Source organism: Hippoglossus hippoglossus, chromosome 17, assembly GCF_009819705.1.
Source record: "Hippoglossus hippoglossus isolate fHipHip1 chromosome 17, fHipHip1.pri, whole genome shotgun sequence".
Classification (NCBI taxonomy): Eukaryota; Metazoa; Chordata; class Actinopteri; order Pleuronectiformes; family Pleuronectidae; genus Hippoglossus; species Hippoglossus hippoglossus.
This window is the reverse complement of record NC_047167.1, coordinates 4,908,596-4,927,354: the sequence shown is the minus strand read 5'-3', so window position 1 is coordinate 4,927,354 and position 18,759 is coordinate 4,908,596. Positions and strand designations below refer to the sequence as shown.

General features: G+C 39.9%; 1 protein-coding gene across 6 annotated transcripts in view; it reads left to right on the top strand.

Moving 5' to 3' along the window:
- The window catches only part of ctnnd2b (catenin (cadherin-associated protein), delta 2b), a 166,422-nt gene that overhangs the window by 100,007 nt on the left and 47,656 nt on the right, over positions 1–18,759 (top strand). For all 6 annotated transcript variants that reach the window (XM_034613774.1, XM_034613772.1, XM_034613770.1 and 3 more), the window contains 2 exons: positions 12,565–12,697; positions 15,117–15,330. In XM_034613774.1, coding sequence (XP_034469665.1) covers positions 12,565–12,697; positions 15,117–15,330 — 347 coding nt within the window. The remainder of the gene's footprint in view (positions 1–12,564; positions 12,698–15,116; positions 15,331–18,759) is intronic.

Sequence of the window (18,759 nt, the reverse complement as noted above, 5' to 3'; positions counted from 1 at the left end):
AGTTCCTAAAAAAACAGATTAATTATTAGTTGATTTTTTTAAAAGTTGTAGGTATATGATGGAAGGAACTGTTTTTTAGATTGTAAATATTCCTCATTCTCTCCTTGGGCTTTCCATCTATCCATCCATCCCTCCATCCGTTTATCTACCTGTTGATTTACTCGGTCACTGTTTGTTTCCATTGTCCGTCCTGGTGATTTCTGAACGTGCTTTGTGACCGTTGTATTTGTGTGGCTTGCTCCGTGTCAAGTTTGGCCCTCACTTCTACCGGAAAAGACTGCCATGTAAAAGTGACTTTATCATTACACCACAATATCCTATTGCAGTTAATGTGATAATGTTGGCTTACCTTTCCATTAATGTCATAATGCTAGTCTGTCTCAGTTTGTCTCAGCTCTTTTGTTGTCACATGTTTTCTGATTTTGACTGGGATTGTGGACACAAATAGTCCCTAAGTCATTACAAATGTCCTTCCCAAAGCTATCATTACTGCCAGAGACCTAATATTAGCTAACAATACTGCCAGAAAAATATCAATAAGGATGGACGATTTGTCACCACCTCCTCCCACTTTCCAGAAATGAAGCCAAAATATCCACGAAATGAACGCTGCCATCTTGTGTCAATGACCTCATTTGGAGCCAGAGCTTGCGCACTACTGATTGTGGTGTATCACATTTTCGACCAATCGCAAGTCAGTCTCCCCATTTTTTAGCATCAGTATTTAATAAAAAACAAACCAAAACCATGAGTTACCGTTCTATGGGATTTATGACCTATACTGCAGCCAGCCACCAGGGGGCAATCTCGTTGCTTCAGCTTCACTTTTAGGGAGCCCCCATGTTGTCCACCTTCATATACAGTCTATGGCTGACAGGATCCTGCCAGATACATTAGCATTAGCTAAAAATACTGGCAGAGACATAACATTAGCCAACACTACTGGCTTATTCATAATGTTAGCTAACAATATGCCGGCTAACCTACAGCGGTGGAGGATGCTGTTGTACCAGTCAGGCACTGCAGTATGTGATTTATGGGGTGCATACAGGTCATTGAATATTCAGGCTATATTGTACTTATCTCATCTTCATCTTTCTCATTATAGTCATTATTATTAATTCAAGAAACTTCTCACAGGTTTTGTGATCAAACATTATATTTAAGGTAGTTTTAGTCTTGTTCATGTCTTGGGGAACAAAAGGTTGTCTCATCCACCATGAATTGAGCTACAGAAACACTTCAGTGTCTCTTATGAAATGAAGTAGTAGATATAGACTATGTAGAGGAATAAAAATGAAATGAATCAAATCACTAATTACACTCATGCTCTCTATATCAGCACAGTGAATACATGATAACTCAAGAGGTGTAAGGTCACTGGCACCGTCTGCCCCAGGCTCCCTCATGGTATCTTTATCCTGTCAAAGCTTCCAACCAATAACACTTAGCTGATTTGTCAAGCCACACACTGGCACCGTCTGGCAAATCAAGGTAGGTTAGTAACCTTAGGGTTAACCTAAGGTTACTGTGGAAACAGCTTCTTATGTTCTCCAACACTTTCCCTCCTTCAGGCTGTCGGTAATTTATGGAAACGTTCCTGCGAATACAAAGACAGGATCTGACCCGATCATAAAAGTGCCTCATTTTATTTCATGCTCGTAAGCACAGTGAGAACCTCTGATCCATATTCAGTCATGGGGTTGAGACGGACTGCGTGTGTGTGTGTGTGTGTGTGTGTGTGTGTGTGTGTGTGTGTGTGTGTGTGTGTGGGTGTGTGTTTCTCTGCTCTGCATGACATCTCCTGACCTTTCGTTCATCTCTTCCAGCCTCAGTGGGCCAGTCAGTCATCCATACTAGCACACCGTCAAATACACACACCCTCAAATACACACACACACACACACACACACACACACACACACACACACACACACACACACACACACACACACACACACACACACACACACACACACACACACTATCTGAATGACATAAGTATACAGACAACACTCTTTTCGTTTTCAAATTTTCTCTCAGCATCAGTCTTTCTTATAGTCTCTGTCCTTTTTTCTTTGCCACTCTGAACTCCTTTCCAAAATCCTCTCATATTTCAATCAGATGGCACATTGGAGCAGTGATCTATCCAACTTTAGTTCTTGTTAATAAAAAACACCTATGTTGCCCCTCCTATACAATCAAAATACATACAGACTATTTATTCAAATGCTTTAGAAGTTATTAACCAAAACAGTTTGTTTGTCAAATTCAGTTCTATCTATCTCTGAAAATGATGTACAGTATATTCTGACCCCAAGTATAAAAGTAACCATTTTAATCCAACTAGGAACAGTCAGTGCCTCTGCTGGAGATCAAGCAAAATAACATGAAAGATATAATCTCAAACTTCTGAAAAGATGGATATATTGATGAATGAAATGCAGACCTGAAACAAGTGTAATTCTACTCTAATGGCTTTCTGTCTTCTGACGGATGTGAGAGGGTTTGTCCTAATCTTACACTAAGGCATACATTGTCATATTACTACAGGGTCTCTGATAACAAAGACATAATGTTTTAAGAATAAAATCTTAATATTGTGTGAATGAAGTTGTAATTTTGAGTAAAAAACAGTGTTACATAATCAGTTTATCATAACTGGTAGGACACTGATCTTGTTCCACTTGTCCAACACGTAACAAAATCTCTGTTTTAGGAGAGGGTGACAAAAATATCATGGGTTATGGTGCCCAGTGTAAAAGATATACAGAACTAGAATGGCACTAGAACAGTCCCCTGTTGAAACTACATTTCAATTCACTGCACCAAATTGCACACATTTTTATAAAGCAATGAAAATGTTGAAAAACACCACATAGCTCACAATGCTCACAAAGTGGAAATCATTTTCCAGGATCCACCCCCCAATCTGGATCCGCACCAAAACTGAATGGGTTCTTTCCTGGCCCGTACAACATCCTTCCACCAAGTTTAGTGAGGGGAGTAGTTTTATATGATCAGAATAATCAATGCAGATTGGCGGAGTTAATAATGTGCTCACAGGGAAATATGACTGTCTTTGTTCTTATCAAGTATAATGGAGAAAAATTCATAATATAATGACTTGTTACTCAAATTTGCAATGTTATTCTAAAAAAGTTTTCATTTTTCATTTTAGTTTTACTTTTTTAGGGTGGCTCTAATACTTCATCATACAGTATATGAGAAAGCCTCTCTTTGTTCAGGCTGTTGTATAAGAGGTTGTAGACACATACTCCTGTGTGACAACAGTACACACACTGTACAATAGACAACAAACCTGTGAAGTACACCATCTTAATTACACACTCACTCACTGTTTGGTGAAGAATAGAGGACACTTGTGGGTCCGTAGAGGAGTGAGACGGATAGATGAGACCTGATGAAGAAAACATGGAGAGTTCATGCTACAACATCACTTGAAGGACATTTACATGGACGACTGAGTCTAACCTGTGTTGTCCATCATTAATCAGCTCTGGTGTTAATTACTGTATATCCTCAGCCGAACATATTGTGGACACATCCCTGGTGGTCTGAGATCAGTTTCTGCTCAAGTGTATTGTAATTTATTCTAGTTTGCTATTAATACACTGTAATGTGTTTGCTGTTAATCAGCCACCTGAAGTTTTGGTCGATGTCCTGCCGCAAAATGAGTCAGCGCCCTTGACTTTTCATTTTTAACTTGCTTCGCTCTCCCCTCCTTTCTTCTCACGTCAGTTTTCTCTGCTGGTTTACCCAACCTGACTGTCTCCGTGTCTGTCTGTATTTCTGTCTCGCCTTTTGGGGGAATGAGTCATCAGACACATCTCAACCCACTCCCCTCAACACACACACACCCGCACACACACACACACGAATATATGCGACACAAATCGCATAGTTCGCTACCCGGTTTCAAATCGCTCTATTCCACTAAAAAACCCTGACTCACAGGAAATCCTTTCAGCCAGATATAGAAGTGAGCATTATCTGCCTGCAGCCCTCACATTACAGCACCTCACCCTGCTTTGTGAATACATAATTCATAGATAGTTTATTTATTTACCAGCTTTAATTGTTGGTTCGCCTGCAGCCTGGCACCTCTTATTGTGCTGTAAATGTTTTGACTGTAGAAACAGACACACATACACACACACACACACACACACACACACACAATCACACATACCCAGACAAGTGGTGATGTGAGATAGCCCACCTGGTTGGCCAGGAACAAAGAGCAGATTGACAGTTTGTCATTACTTCGCACCAGTCCAATGAGTAACCTAATGACACAGCTCTTGGGGGATTTCAAAGTCGCACACACTCACACAATAGCCCACATGCACACACACATGCATGTATGCATATTTTTCTGCGAGAAGTAAAGCGTCACTTAAAGACTTTTTTCCTCATACCATTATTCATTTATTTTCTCTTTTTTAGAATTTTTTTTTCATTTAATCTGATGTGTTAAGATCAGAGCCGTCTGCAGGGTTAGGGTGCAGAGGGACAAGGTTATGAAATTAGCGTATTTATAGAAAGCACAGACAGAGAAAATAAAGGAAGAACTTGAAAAACAAAACAGGGGACAGGTCAGCAATTAAAAGTGCCTCAAGTGAAAACATCTGTTTCTGGGTTGAGGTTAAACTTTCTGTCAAAATCAGTTTGAGGAAGTCATGTAGGTGCCTTCTTGTGCTTTCGTGAAACAAGTAAAGTAGTATAAAAAAAAGGAGGTGTGATGTTATTATTGCCTTGTTTTTACAGCCCATTGGGTCAATTTCCAACATTGACTCCAACACTGAATAACAGCACGACACCATGCTGCTCCATGGGTATAATTTCCACTGCTGATGGGAGAAACGTTTCCAAATCGTGTTGTTGTTGTTCCACCAGCTGCCAAAATCCAAATGTAAAAAACATCTAAATTCATTTAAAAACCAATCATATTGTCAACTTAGTTTGCTGCAGTTATTACTGTTTGCTTCCAGCAGTGTTAAACTTTGCGAGCAGTGGTGTGGGCTTTCTGGCTTTTGTCCTGGATTTAGAGAAAGACCTGCAGAGCCCACTCAGGCCTGACAACTAAGGAGGTTGGGTTTTCATCTGTATTTGTTTGTTTGTTAGTTTGCAGCATTACAAAAGAACTACTGGACGGATCGCCACGAAACTTGATGGAAGGATGTGGTATGGGTCAGGGAAGTTTTGGTGTGGATCCAGATCAGCTGGGATTTTTTTATTTCTTAATACATGTATATGCAATATGGTGATAAAGTGGCCAATCAGCCTTGGATGCACTCTGTGTCCTTTTAGTTGTTTCATTTAAATATATTTTAATTATAAACTGAAAAAATATAATTTTATTATTCTAAATAAAAGATGAGTAAGTTGAAAGCCAATCAAAGTCAAGGAAGCAAAGATCAACGATGCTTATTATCTCAGTCTCCGTAAATGTAATGTTGTTTGCAGTCTACATAAATAATACAGCCATTTCATTGATTTTGTCTTTTATTAGACTAATGGAACAGTATTTTATTTAATAACAATAGGCTTTTTTTCACCTGTAAAGGTTACGGGACGTGGTGGGATATAAATTCAACAATTGTCTGTGCTGTTATGTGCTGTGTCACAGCAGCAGTGCTATCCAAACATCCTGCATATTATTTCCTTAACCCCAACACTAAACCAGTGCAAACAATCTCTCACCGAACATTTTTTTTGCCCAAAGTTCACAGATGGCTCAGTATTATTTGCTCATCCTGCTGTGATGTTGTCACACATTGTTTGGGACTGGAAGCACAATTTCCTCCTCTGTTCCCTATGCTCTCGAACGACACACACACATTTCTGTCCCTGTTTGTGTGTCACACACACAAACAGGGACAGAAAGAGAGAGTGAAAGAGAGAATCACTGAGTGAAAAGTAGTACGGCTGCAGGCTAGAGTTAGGGAATGAATGAACCATTACAGCTTTCTGGGGCAGAACACACACACACGCACACTTACACTTACACGCACACACTTTGTCTAGATTCTGATTGTAGGTAGATTACTCTCATGTGTACTCTCTGCTCCGGTATGATACATTTTATAGATGAAGCCTGTAGTCTGTGCGGACCTTTACAATATGTTGAAGATGTACATTTATTTTTCAGTTTGTGTGTGTTTGTATGTGCAGGCGTGTGTGTGTGTGTGTGTGTTTGTGTGTATTTGTGTGTTAGCATGTGTGTGTGCCTGCAGAGCATCACAGCCTGAGGCCCAGGGTTGAGTTAGATCTGCTGTGATGTGCCACTGTGGGGCTACAACTATTATAGGCGCTGCTTCTGTCCTTGTACATGTGTGTGTGTGTGTGTGTGTGTGTGTGTGTGTGTGTGTGTGTGTGTGTGTGTGTGTGTGTGTGTGTGTGTGTGTGTGTGTGTTTACAAGTGTGTGTGAGCATGTATGTATGTGTGTGTGCTAATTTCTCCATGTTTTTGTTTGTTTATCGCATTTTCATGTTTCCTGTCGCCTCAAAATGTGTGACAATGGCATTTCCCTCATTATGTTGTTGTCCTGCACACTTTTTTTCAGGGTTTTTTCAGTGTGTGTGGGGCTGTCACTTATTGTACCAACAATTAGTCTGTGCCACTTCATTCATTCCATTCACATTCATTTTGTGTTCGCAATCCACTCTCTATTGAATTGGTGTGTGTGTGTGTGTGTGTGTGTGTGTGTGTGTGTGTGTGTGTGTGTGTGTGTGTTCGCGGGTACACGTGTATGGCCCCTCTCTGACCTCACACTTCAGATAGGAGGTAAATGTGAGAGAGAGTGTTTTTAATTAATTATTTTAGATTTCTGTGTCACTTTCTCCTTCAAGCAGTGTTAATTCTTCGGCAACTGATGTGCAGGTTACATCACTGGGTGCTGTTTGGATGAGAGGAAGACCTGAAAAACACAATTACAACCTCAAATAACCAGTTCAGCAGTGGCACCTTTCTAGAAAAAAGATTGGAGAAACATTGAGTGTTGATGGACGTCTCATATGAACGTTTCCTCTCAAGAGTAAAATTGTTATTGTTAAATTTATAAAAAATTACAAAGGGTCTAAGTTGAGTGGAATTCTCTGCATCTCAGATATTTCACTGTGGGCTACCCTGACGTGGTGGGAAATTCAATTTCAAATATCTCCATTGTTCATCCTTAAAGCTCAGATAGAACTTCCGCTGTACTCTTTGTTTTAAAGAATAATTTTTCGAGGAATTTCTTTGATTGCCACAGATGTAAAGGAGAGGTTTTCAGAAAGGGGAGAGAGTTGAAGAAGATATTGATGGAGAATTGTGAGATGAAAGGAACCGGGGAATTCATTTCAGTCATTCATTTATTTATTTAAAAACCTCAGAAGACGCATTGAGGCAGAAACCTTATTGTCAAAGGGCCAAACATGCAGTGAACTCAAACACAACTAAGATCATACAGACATAAAAGAATGTCAGACTCCATCAACTAAAACAAGGTCAAATAACAATGTTAAATGTAAAAGCAGAGGAACTGACAATGGTACAAACAGATAAATAGACACTCTGGAGAGATGCTACATGCTGCATGTGGTCTTTACATTTGATGACGGGGATACAAATGATGGAACTTTAAGTACACAATGAATGAAAGGCGTCAGTGGTGTCAATGATGTCAATCAGAATCCATATTCCGAGTATGTGGGTCATTGTAACAGAAACTGATCTTCAGAACTCTCCGTGAATTTTGGGCACCTGCAGGGTGGGCTGTGTCCTTGAACACGTACTATCTCTACCACTGCATCATAGATACAAGAAATGCCCTCTTCACTAATGGTGTATCCCATAACTACAGTGACTTACCTTAATATGGTGTGATATACGGCATCTAACGGCTGTAAGCATAGAACTCAATGCATGCTGGGAAATGAGTTATTGCTGATTTGACCTGCTTATCAACGTAAGGTTATCGACCCTCAGCAACCAATAGTCACAGTTTGTCTAACAATCCATCACAATCGTTGTGAAATCTGAACACAGATTGAATTTGTTGGTGACAGTGAACTTGTTCTCATGTTTTGTTGCTTGCTACTTCCCAATGCATTTTATTTTTCTGTCTAATATCTGGTGGAGGTATTCAGATTTAAGAGCCTATTTAAGGCTAAGGTCGGTAATACTGGAAAAGCAAGCAAGAGCACGACACACTACATACAAATGCAACTGATACATCCCACCCCCTCCCATCGGCCCTCTCATCAAAGCTACACCCCTCAAAACACAAGAACGTGCACTGACTGACAACTGCTAGAAGCCGACTCCTTTTCCGTGAGTCTTCACTTGCTTCTGTGGTGCATGTCAGTGTATGTGCAGGGAGAGCACAGAGGTGTTTCAGAAACAAATCACCAACCCTTCTTTTAAAAGATAGCTTCACATGTTTCCAATGTCCATCTGGACATCGAAGAGGTTGCTGTTGTAATTGGTCCTCTGCTCCGTTCTGGCCACAAGGAGATCTCTTCCTGATTTGATTCCAGTTTATGTTCTGTGTAAAAATGCCGATGAGGCTTTGACTGTCTGAGGATGTGAAATCATCTATATTTACAGTTATTTGATGGCAGATTTCCCTCTTCCTGTTTTCCCACACAATGTTTCCATTCTGAGCCGCAGTGGGAGTGAATTTCACTCTGAAGATGACTTTGGAAGATGCCCACTTGATTTGACTTAACCTACTGTGTTATGTAAGCTTTGATAAAACTTTAAAATGTTTTGGTTTTTTCCACACAGAACATACACAATTGATTTTGTCTCCTATCTCCTACATTAAGATGGGATCTCTGCGCATCCAGGAAGGACGGAAAAAAATCATTACAGCTGAAAACAACTGTTTCAGTTGTCATATGGGAAGGTGCTTCAAAAGAAAAGAAAATATGGATCTAAACTTTAGGATTAAAAAGTAGCAGCTGTGGTTGTAAAGTAGCATCAAATGGAAAGATTTTACTAAAGTGCAAATATTTTGCTTGCTTCTCTAACACCTCTATCCCCATTAGCCTTTTTAAAAATGGTTAATAATATTTATTTTGTTTGTACCAGCTGAGTTTAACCCTGTAAATTAACCAAATGATTACATAACTAGCTGAATTTGACAGATATAGTGCCGCCATCTGGTTTACTGGTTATTTAAGAAGCTTCATGTCAACACATGCCATCGCTGGTGCCCTGCTCCCCCTCTTTTTATAATGCAAAAAAACATAAATAATTACACAAACACATATAGTTATACACACATCTGAAAGCTTGCTCAGCTATAACTTTAGATGTCTTATCTGTCAATTAGCCCAGAAGGTGACCTACACAAGCCTATGTCATCTATGATCATATTTATGAGGCACATGCTTATTTGTGCACAACATCATGATTATGTTAATGCTGTGGATGTGTATGTGTGTTTGTGTAGGGCTGTGCCTGGAGGGGGTCAGGAAAAGAAACTCAGAGAGACAATGAGATGTGAGGGCGAAAAAACTAGAATATTGCTAAAGTGAGAGATATAGAAATAAACAACCTTTCCAATAGTTCTCTCTCTTCGCTCCGTTTCCCATTTCCCCATTTTTCAAACACTGGTTTCATCCCATTGGCCCAAATGAAACTTACAGATACAAGCTTTCTAATCCTGGCTCCTCTGCACTGCCTCTGATGGCTGGGTTTGTACACAAGTCTCGTCGCACACACGCACGCACGCACGCACACACACACACACACACACACACACACACACACACAGAGAGACACACGTACACACACTCTTTGACTACGATACTAGTGTGCTGGAATTGTGTGTGTGCTTTACCGTTATCTAATGCGGCTCTAAGCTGCATACTGAGTTGTCCTACAGCATTCGGTGGTGTGTGTGCATGTGTTAGATCTAACTGAACTGAAATTATCTCCACGGGGACGTTGGGCTGTTGCTGCATCAAGAATAAGCTACATCAAAGGGAAATGGCTTCCACATAAACAGGGCTTCTAAATGCAGCCCAAACTTCTCTCAACTGTCAGAAAATGTTTTTTTAAAAGCAGGAGAATGTTTCAACTGAGTTGAACATTGTTAAGCACAATTGTAGCAAAATTAACACCAAGTATCTTACCCTCCTTCCATGCACCTCAGGTTTATAAATGAAAAATCACACGGAGGGAATAAGACCCATCTCCGTTGGTCCCTAGAAACCAACGCTGTCAACGAAACGTGCCACTTTTCTTGCCATTGGCTACAGAAATCGACATCAATAAGCCCCGCCCTCCCTACCTCCACCGCTTCCATCTGATTCCTCTCGACTTCATTCTCTTACATCACATCTTTCTCACATTAATCCCCCGTGTGTCCTTCTTCACACACATTTGTGGGGTTACTGGGCTTGTTTCTGCATGTGGGTGCCTAAAGCGTGCCTTTAGGCAGAAAGCACTGGTGGACCCAGGTTACTCACTAAAACCAAAGCTGCTGGGGGAGGAAGGGATTCTCCGCTGCAGCAGGGGGGGAGCTCTTACAGGGCAAGATGGCTCCTGTTGTTCTTCACCTTCCAGTGCCAAAGCAAAGTGAAGCGGCTTCGCTCACAAAGGGTCTGCTATATGTTCAGCCTCAAGTGCGTATGCTATGTGCCGGATGAGCTTAGTAGAAATTAGTGGAGAGCAGCTGCCATTGTTCTATCCATAATTTACCACAGAAAGTTACTACTTTTGTAATGGTGCTGCACATGATAGATCATAGCCAAGAGAAAATAGATGAAATTATTGAAGGGGCACTTTAACCTTAGTGACAGTAGATTAAAGTAAGTTGTTTTTCCCATATGTTTTAGCCGTGTGCTGTGTCCGTTTGCTTTAGGAAACTGCTCAACTGAAGTTCATTTGATAAAACATATACTGTCTTAGCTCTTTTGGCAGCATGGAAATCTATTATTAATCGCTGGACATCTTCTATTTTGCAAAGTCATTCATAGTGGTGAAATAAAAAATCAAACCCCAAACATGAACCCAAAAAGATTTACATAATTTGGTCTTTACCTGTGAATTTAGATTTTTTTTTTTACATTTAGAATTTATTTTTAAGAAAATGTAAACAGGAAATGACCTGACTCTGATTATCTAGACCTTATACACATTTGTATACATGTATTTCTATCCATGCTGTGTATGTTTTTGTTTGAAAGTGATTTCTTCATTGGGTGTGTGGTCATTTAAAGGATAGGTCTATTATACAGAGACGTAAAATCCTGGCAGGTGAAGGTTCTAAATGAGTGTTAAAGTGTGACCTGACAAAACAAACACTGCTCACTTGAAAGACAACAAACAGCTTTCAGCTTTAATCACCATCTGTAAGTGTCAGTTCAGCCTGCACAGATCAGATTGGGGATGTCAGGGCTTGACATGTGCCAGGTTTTGCTGTTGTTACACTACATGGCCAAAGGTCTATAGATATGATGGAATAAATAATGAACATTACATCCATCTCATTCGAGAGCTACGGACATTGATATTTGGCTACTGAAGTCATGACGTCACATCTGAACTGCCCGTGCCTCACTAACTGTTGTAACTCAGTGCAATCTCTTATTCACTTCCAGTAAAAATAAGACGCTTCTTTGGGTTGACTTTTTTTTTCTAAAACACATTTCCATCCTCTACAGCTGCTGTTATAATAAACTGAATCCTTCATGATTTTAACCAAGTTAAACATCAATTATGGGGTTTGGTGGAGATAAAATACAGCTCCTATGGAAATGTTATAAGCACGGCAGTGTGGGTTTTAATTATGTCATCATAATTTGATCCTATTCATATCATACAGCTCTCCAGCACTGTCATCTAAACTTATTTCAACTTTCCTGTTTTAATCTCTGCTGCCTAAATCAGCGTTTAGTTCTGTTCTTCCGTAGTACAACAGAAGTACAATATAATGTCGATTTCTATCATATTATGTTCATACAATAATGTCAGATTAATAGATTGTTCAATGTTTGTCCTCTGACACAATCAAGACATGGCATTGCGGAATGTTTGATATTGCATTTGCATCATTCTTTGTTTGAAATTGTGTATTTACATGGTGAGCATTGAGTTACAAGGTAATTAGTCAAATATGAATATGTGTGGGTGAACAAATTTAACATACAGGGAAAGATCTACACATGCAGGTGTAATGTCTTTGATGCATTCTCACTATTAAACCTTCACCTACTGACAGCAAATTACCATTAGGGTTTTTAGGTTAGTACTGAGTGCTGTTGTGATCCCATTTAACAGCTATTTTAGTTGATAATATTTAAAACTGATCATGGAGCAGTGCGAGTACAAATTTGTGTATTTGATCTTGTTTTATTATTATTCATCTCCAACCTGCATTTCTGCCTCTCGCTGTCTTTTTCTCTGGTGAGCATTTTAAATCAGGGTATCAGTAGGGAGGCAAGCTGCCTACACACACACGCACACACACAGGCACACACACAGGCACACACACGCACACACACACACACACACAAAAATCTTTATCTCTCTTTGTGTCTCTGTAGGGAGTTTGGCTGGAGGGATCCAGAGCTGCCAGAGGTAATCCAGATGTTGCAGCATCAGTTCCCATCAGTCCAATCCAACGCTGCTGCCTACCTCCAGCACCTCTGCTTTGGAGACAACAAGATCAAATCTGAGGTACTGCTCTCTGAAGAGAAACCACACCAAGAAATGTGATTCCTTATTCAGATTAATTATTAAAGAGTTGGTTTAATCAAAACATACACATACACAACATCCTTTCCCCCATAGACCCACTTTCACTAGTATGCAGATATGATCTGAGCTATGTGCTCAGGTTATGAGAGTTACGCTGAACATTGTTTTTAGAAAGGTATCCTGCTGTGGAGTTTTTGAAGTAGGATTTTTCAAGTAGGATTTTTCAGAGTAAAAAAGAGGGGAAAATAGCCATATGGTTGTTGAAGAAACAGCACAACTGTTATTATAACGTTATCGTTACAAGACGGCTAATGAATTTAACCTGCAGGAAACTTTGTTGCATACTTTTTATATATAGTCAGTGATTACAGCTAACAAGTAGATAATGTTTAATCAATTCCATTGATCTTCCTTCACTTATAAATGTGGGTGTGTAAATTAATCAGAATCACAAAAACTCTTGTTATTGGCCCTGTAGATTGACAGGTTGCCCGAAATTCCCCTTTAAGACTCACAAGTGTAGGTACTGTAAAGTTCATGACACACAGGAACACCTGCTACAATAACATTATTTAACACTTGGCATAAAGTTAACCTCAAATTATGAAAGCTATCTTTGTTATCACCAACTTCTAATGGAGCAGTCAGGAGCCTGGTGTGGTGCAGGTGGCAGGTACAGTATAGTTGGCCATACAGTGTTTTTAAGCTCTCTGCCTAAATTCAGTTTCGGTGATTTCACAGTGGGTTGCCACATGATGAAACGGTTTCACAATTTCAGCTATAATTATACAGCTAAATATTGAATCTATTTAATAACATGCAGAACTACAACAAATACCGCACTGCAATAAATTTTATGAAGGTGTTATTGAGTATATATTGGTGTGTGTTTCTGTGTGTCACAACAACAGCGGACGTTCCAACACACATCTTAATTCAGGCATTAACTCTTCAATATACACACTTAACCCAACTCTGAATATCAACCTGCTCCGGTGCTCTATATCCCCCCCTCCTTTGAGAGCCATCACCACTCTGTGTCTTGGGTAAAAAACTTCTCCGTCTCTCTCCTCAATGTCAACTCAATTCCGCTCGATGCAACTTTATTAATCCCCATGGAGACGATGGATTTAACAGCAAACAAGGTTCTTCAAACAAAGATCCGCCAACAGGCATTTAAAGTAGAGAGAGAGAGAGCGGGATGGAGAAGAAAGATGAGTGATGTAGAGAGTGTATAGAGGAATGAAGTATGGTTGTGTTTAGACTATAGCAAGGCTGCCAACACAACAGTAAACAGGCCTTTTTTTGCCCTTGAGAGAGATGTCTGAAAGGTGGAGTAATAGAAGAGGTGCGAAGGGCCTGTTCAGTCTCTCAGCACTGAAAACACTGCAACGACTTGTTTGGTGCACTCAATTCAATGAGTTACTTCTTAATACATCCCCTCAGACAGGACTCAGAGACAGTAATACTTTCAATTTAAGCTTTTAATTAATTCTTTTTTTAATTTAAATTAATCAAATACCAATGTGACAGTGTTAGAACGTGTGTGAATAGTGAATATTTACGATTTTTAGACAAATTAGCAACTGAGAGGTATTCACTTTTTTTCATGTGTTACAGGTAAACAAAACTGTAATAAATCCAAAACACTAATGAATTATTTGTAGTTAATTGCCCACTAATAAATAATGGCCAGTAATAAAAATATTTATATTTCTTATCCTTGCTATAGCAAATTTAATTTGTCAAAAGGTAAAACTAGTTGGCAACGAATTGTAATGTTGTAATGTTATATTTTATAATAGTTTTTAGCATAACACATTCATTACTTTATTACATTATTACGTGAGCAACTAACATCTACTCTGGCATCTAGTTTCGAAATAATGCGAGTCTGGTTAGAGATTTTTATTCACAGTGCATCAGCTGATAATGTCTTTGCCTTTACTGAGGGCATCAAGGAGACGACATGCAGAGCATTCTGTCTCCTTCACTAATGTGTCTTTGGATTTTATAGAGAGGAGAGAGTCTGCCCGGTGTTATCTCTTTATCTGTAAAAAGAAAGCAGGGAAGGACGCCTGACACACACAGACACACAGACACAGACACAGACACACAGACACAGACACAGACACACAGACACACACACACACACACACACACACACACACACACACACACACACACACACACACACACAGACAACCTGTAACTGTTCCCTGATCATTTCCAAGTTTGGTGAAGAAGCAGAAATTTTAATTTACTTACCCAATTTTCTCATTGGGGTAAACAAGCCCTAATATCTTCAGCTAGTACATGGGCAAAGTATGGAATAACTCCTATAATTTTCCTCTTCTGTCGCTGTATATTAATTCCTTCCTCCCCCCTCTTCCCTCAGATCCGGCGGCAGGGCGGCATCCAGCTGCTGGTGGACCTGTTGGACCACCGGATGACTGATGTTCACCGCAGCGCCTGCGGAGCCCTGAGGAACCTGGTGTACGGAAAAGCCAATGACGACAACAAGATTGCACTGAAGAACTGTGGAGGCATACCCGCTCTGGTCCGACTGCTCCGGAAGACCACAGATGTGGAGATACGAGAGCTGCTCACAGGTTGATAAAAAACAAACACACAATTTTCATACATTTTAATTTTACTGTATGAACGGGGGGAGGAGGATCTCGCAAACCCTGGAATATTTTGTATTATATTGTTCCTTTTCCTTTGAAGTAACAATGGACACATATTTCCTTGTGTGTTTTTGTGCACTTGTACGTTTGTACCGAATATTTTTACATAAGAACTGAAAAAAGACACCTTTCTCCACACCTCATTGACAGTAACATCCAGCTGCCATAGCTAAATAGTAACATTCCAACCATGTAACATTCTATTTCCATAATATGTATAACTGGAGTTTTGAGGTGCAATGATTTGTTTCAAGCTAACTTACATGACAACTAAGCTACAACTTAAAACACACTTCAGCGTTTTGGCAAAAAGTTCTTCAGAACTGGAGTGAATAAAGCTAAATGTCTGCAAATAAAACTGTATTTTGACTTTCCAATCCAAAAACTCTAATCAAGAACTCCTGTATAATCCTGTTGCACCAGTTTTGTCAGCACTAACTGCTACATCGGGACTACTTACTTCCACATTAATGTCATTTCAACGCACTTCAATAATTCGGTGTTAGACATACTGGTATCAGCATTTATGTTTGCAAATATACGCCAATATGAAAACCTTTATTTTAAAGAATAAACAATGAATATTCATAGCTATTGTAATTTTAAAAAGTTATGCTTAAACTGTAAAAGATCTAGCCTCAATTATATTCATTTATCATAAGGGTTTGATAATGACATCATAAGGCATATAGATAAGGAATCATTGACAATTTTTTAACTCAAACATACATATCAGCCAACATACTGATATCAGAAATTTTACCCCCAAATATCAGTATCGGCCCTCAAAAATCCATATCAGTCAGGCTTTTATTGTAACCCATCTTTACCATAGCTTAACATAGTATTTTTCACAGCAACGTTTGAACTTACACATGCCTTGGGCTCCCACATGCAAGGCTGTAGCTGTCATTGTGGAAATGCTGCTGGATGTGCTGCCGTCTTCAGACAGTCACGAAGCTGATGTTGTTTCCATGGAGCTCACAGAGGACATTCCAGTCTGTGGCCTCACTACATCCCTGCTGAGGCTCATTAGCTACCTGTGTCAACCTCCTTACTGTTCTTGTGGTGAGAGGCTGCTGTCGGATGATGGGTGAAGTGGGAGTAGGAAGCACAAGGCTGTGGTCTGATCTGTCGAGGAGGGTCTATTGCCACTCTGCTCACAGCCCCAGTCCACTCTGTCTGTCTGTCATAGAACATATTTCATAGTTTAGAAATACCGTACAATGTTAAGGTCATTGTCTGGTGATAAGAGGTGGGTTTGCAAAATCCAAAGTGTAATTATGATACGTCCGATTTGTCTGAAAGCTCTGATATATTTGTCTTGGCACTAGAAATATGCTAGAGCCTTAAAACCCGAACACATCTGGATGGCTTGTATATGCACATTTATAGTAATTTCAATGTCTTTACATGAATAACCCTGCAATCCTTCAGCTGTCTTGGGTGTTGGTCACTTACAAGTTGTACATGTGAATCTTTCCTACCATTAGCTTCCATCCCACACGATGTAAATCAGAGCTTAGCTTAGTGTCCAACTAAATTATTATCCATCCTTGCAACCTCACCAAAACCAAACTGTCCCTTTGTCCCACAGAAGTTACACTTGAGGCTTTATCCGCTATCTCCCAATGTCTTTCAAGTCAAATTTCATTTAGGGTGAGAATTCCAAGTTTACATGTCTGAAAAAATGGTCAGTTATGTGCAGGAAAATACTTGATCCCTAATGTGCACATAGTCATTTCTGCATACTGATGTGCAACTGCACAGATGCAATCCACTCTGTGTATACATACACAGACTTGCACACAGACACACGTTGGTTCCCATCCTGCACAACCACACACACGAAGAACATTTATTGTTGACCCATACACACACAAAATGTGAACTGCACATGCACTTTCCCATTTACACTTGAGCTTAAGCACAAATACACACACACACACACACACACACACACACACACACACACACACACAGGAGAGAATTGTTTACCACTTGCATGTTTCCCAGCCCTCATCAAGTGCTGTTGACTTGTCAAACTGAGCTTCTGTGTGAAGGGCTACACTGCAGGTTCACCGCCAAAAGAATTAAAGGATTACCAGTGCAGCCACACACTAGTGTTTTTCACAGCTTCAGCTATATACATCTTGGGAGTTCCTTTCCAATCAGCATTCACACAGACAGTCACAGTAAAATAACTTTCACCTCTGGAGTAGGATGGAGACACGACATGGCTAAAAGAGGAATACTGCTCTCGCTCAAACTGATCTACGTCCAGAATCCCTGGGGGGATTTATTCCATTCCAGGAGCCAGATGAGAAAAATGGATTTTTCGTACCCACGCTCATGAAAACATCTCTGCTGTAGGCCTGTGAGGAGCATGATAATTCCAATGCTTGACATGTCAGAAAACAAGATTTTGGTTATTACTGCTTTGCAGAACAGGTTCTTATTTCTCTCAAATCAAGAAAACAGAAGCAGTGTCTTAGTATGAGAAGCCTGGGGCTACTAGATGACAAGTTGTGACAGGTCTTAAAGACTCCTGACACTTTTATTAATATGATGCGAGAGTGCCGACCGGTTGCTCAGTTCTGGCAAGCTGTTGTTTTCAAATTGTCAGAGGTCATCTCTGGAAGGGACACACAAATGTTACAGTCTTAATGTTTGAATGATTTATCTTTGCTCAGGGTACCAAAATACCAGAAGCACATTGTACTTTCAGGTTTAACAGCTGCTAAGAAAGTGATTACAGTGCAGTGGAAACCCTTAAATTATTTAACAATAACGCTATGGGTGTTGACCGTCTTGACGGTGACTACATTGAGCGTTCCACAGCTTGAATAAATGGGTCTAAGGAGGGAAACCTTATGGATAAATGGATTACAGTGGCTGACACACTGACAGGTCTGTACTGAGTCAAAGAAAAGTCCTTGCTCCCCTCCCTTCTCCATTTTCTGTATGGGGCAGTGGTGGTTCCAGTTTTTGGATAAAATGTTTGTTCTGGTGTTACCATTCTGACAGGTGTACTGTAGGTTGTGCTCTGTGTGCTTGTTGGTCTGTATTAAACCTTTGGACATGTTTAACCAAAGAGATTTAATCCCCAAAATAGAAAATGATCACACTTTTTAGGTTTTAATCTTAGTGATCCAAGAGTTATGTTGTGTTCACACCAAACACAAAGCAAAGTTGTGTGTTGCGTTACTCACGCAAGTCTGGCCACAGGATCATTTGGCTAACTCGCAAGTAAACACAACCTGCCTGTTCTCTTCTGGAAAGAGGAGTGGATGACTACTGGCTTAATTAACTAACAATTACTGAGTTGTACCTGTTGTGGAAAAGCCAGAG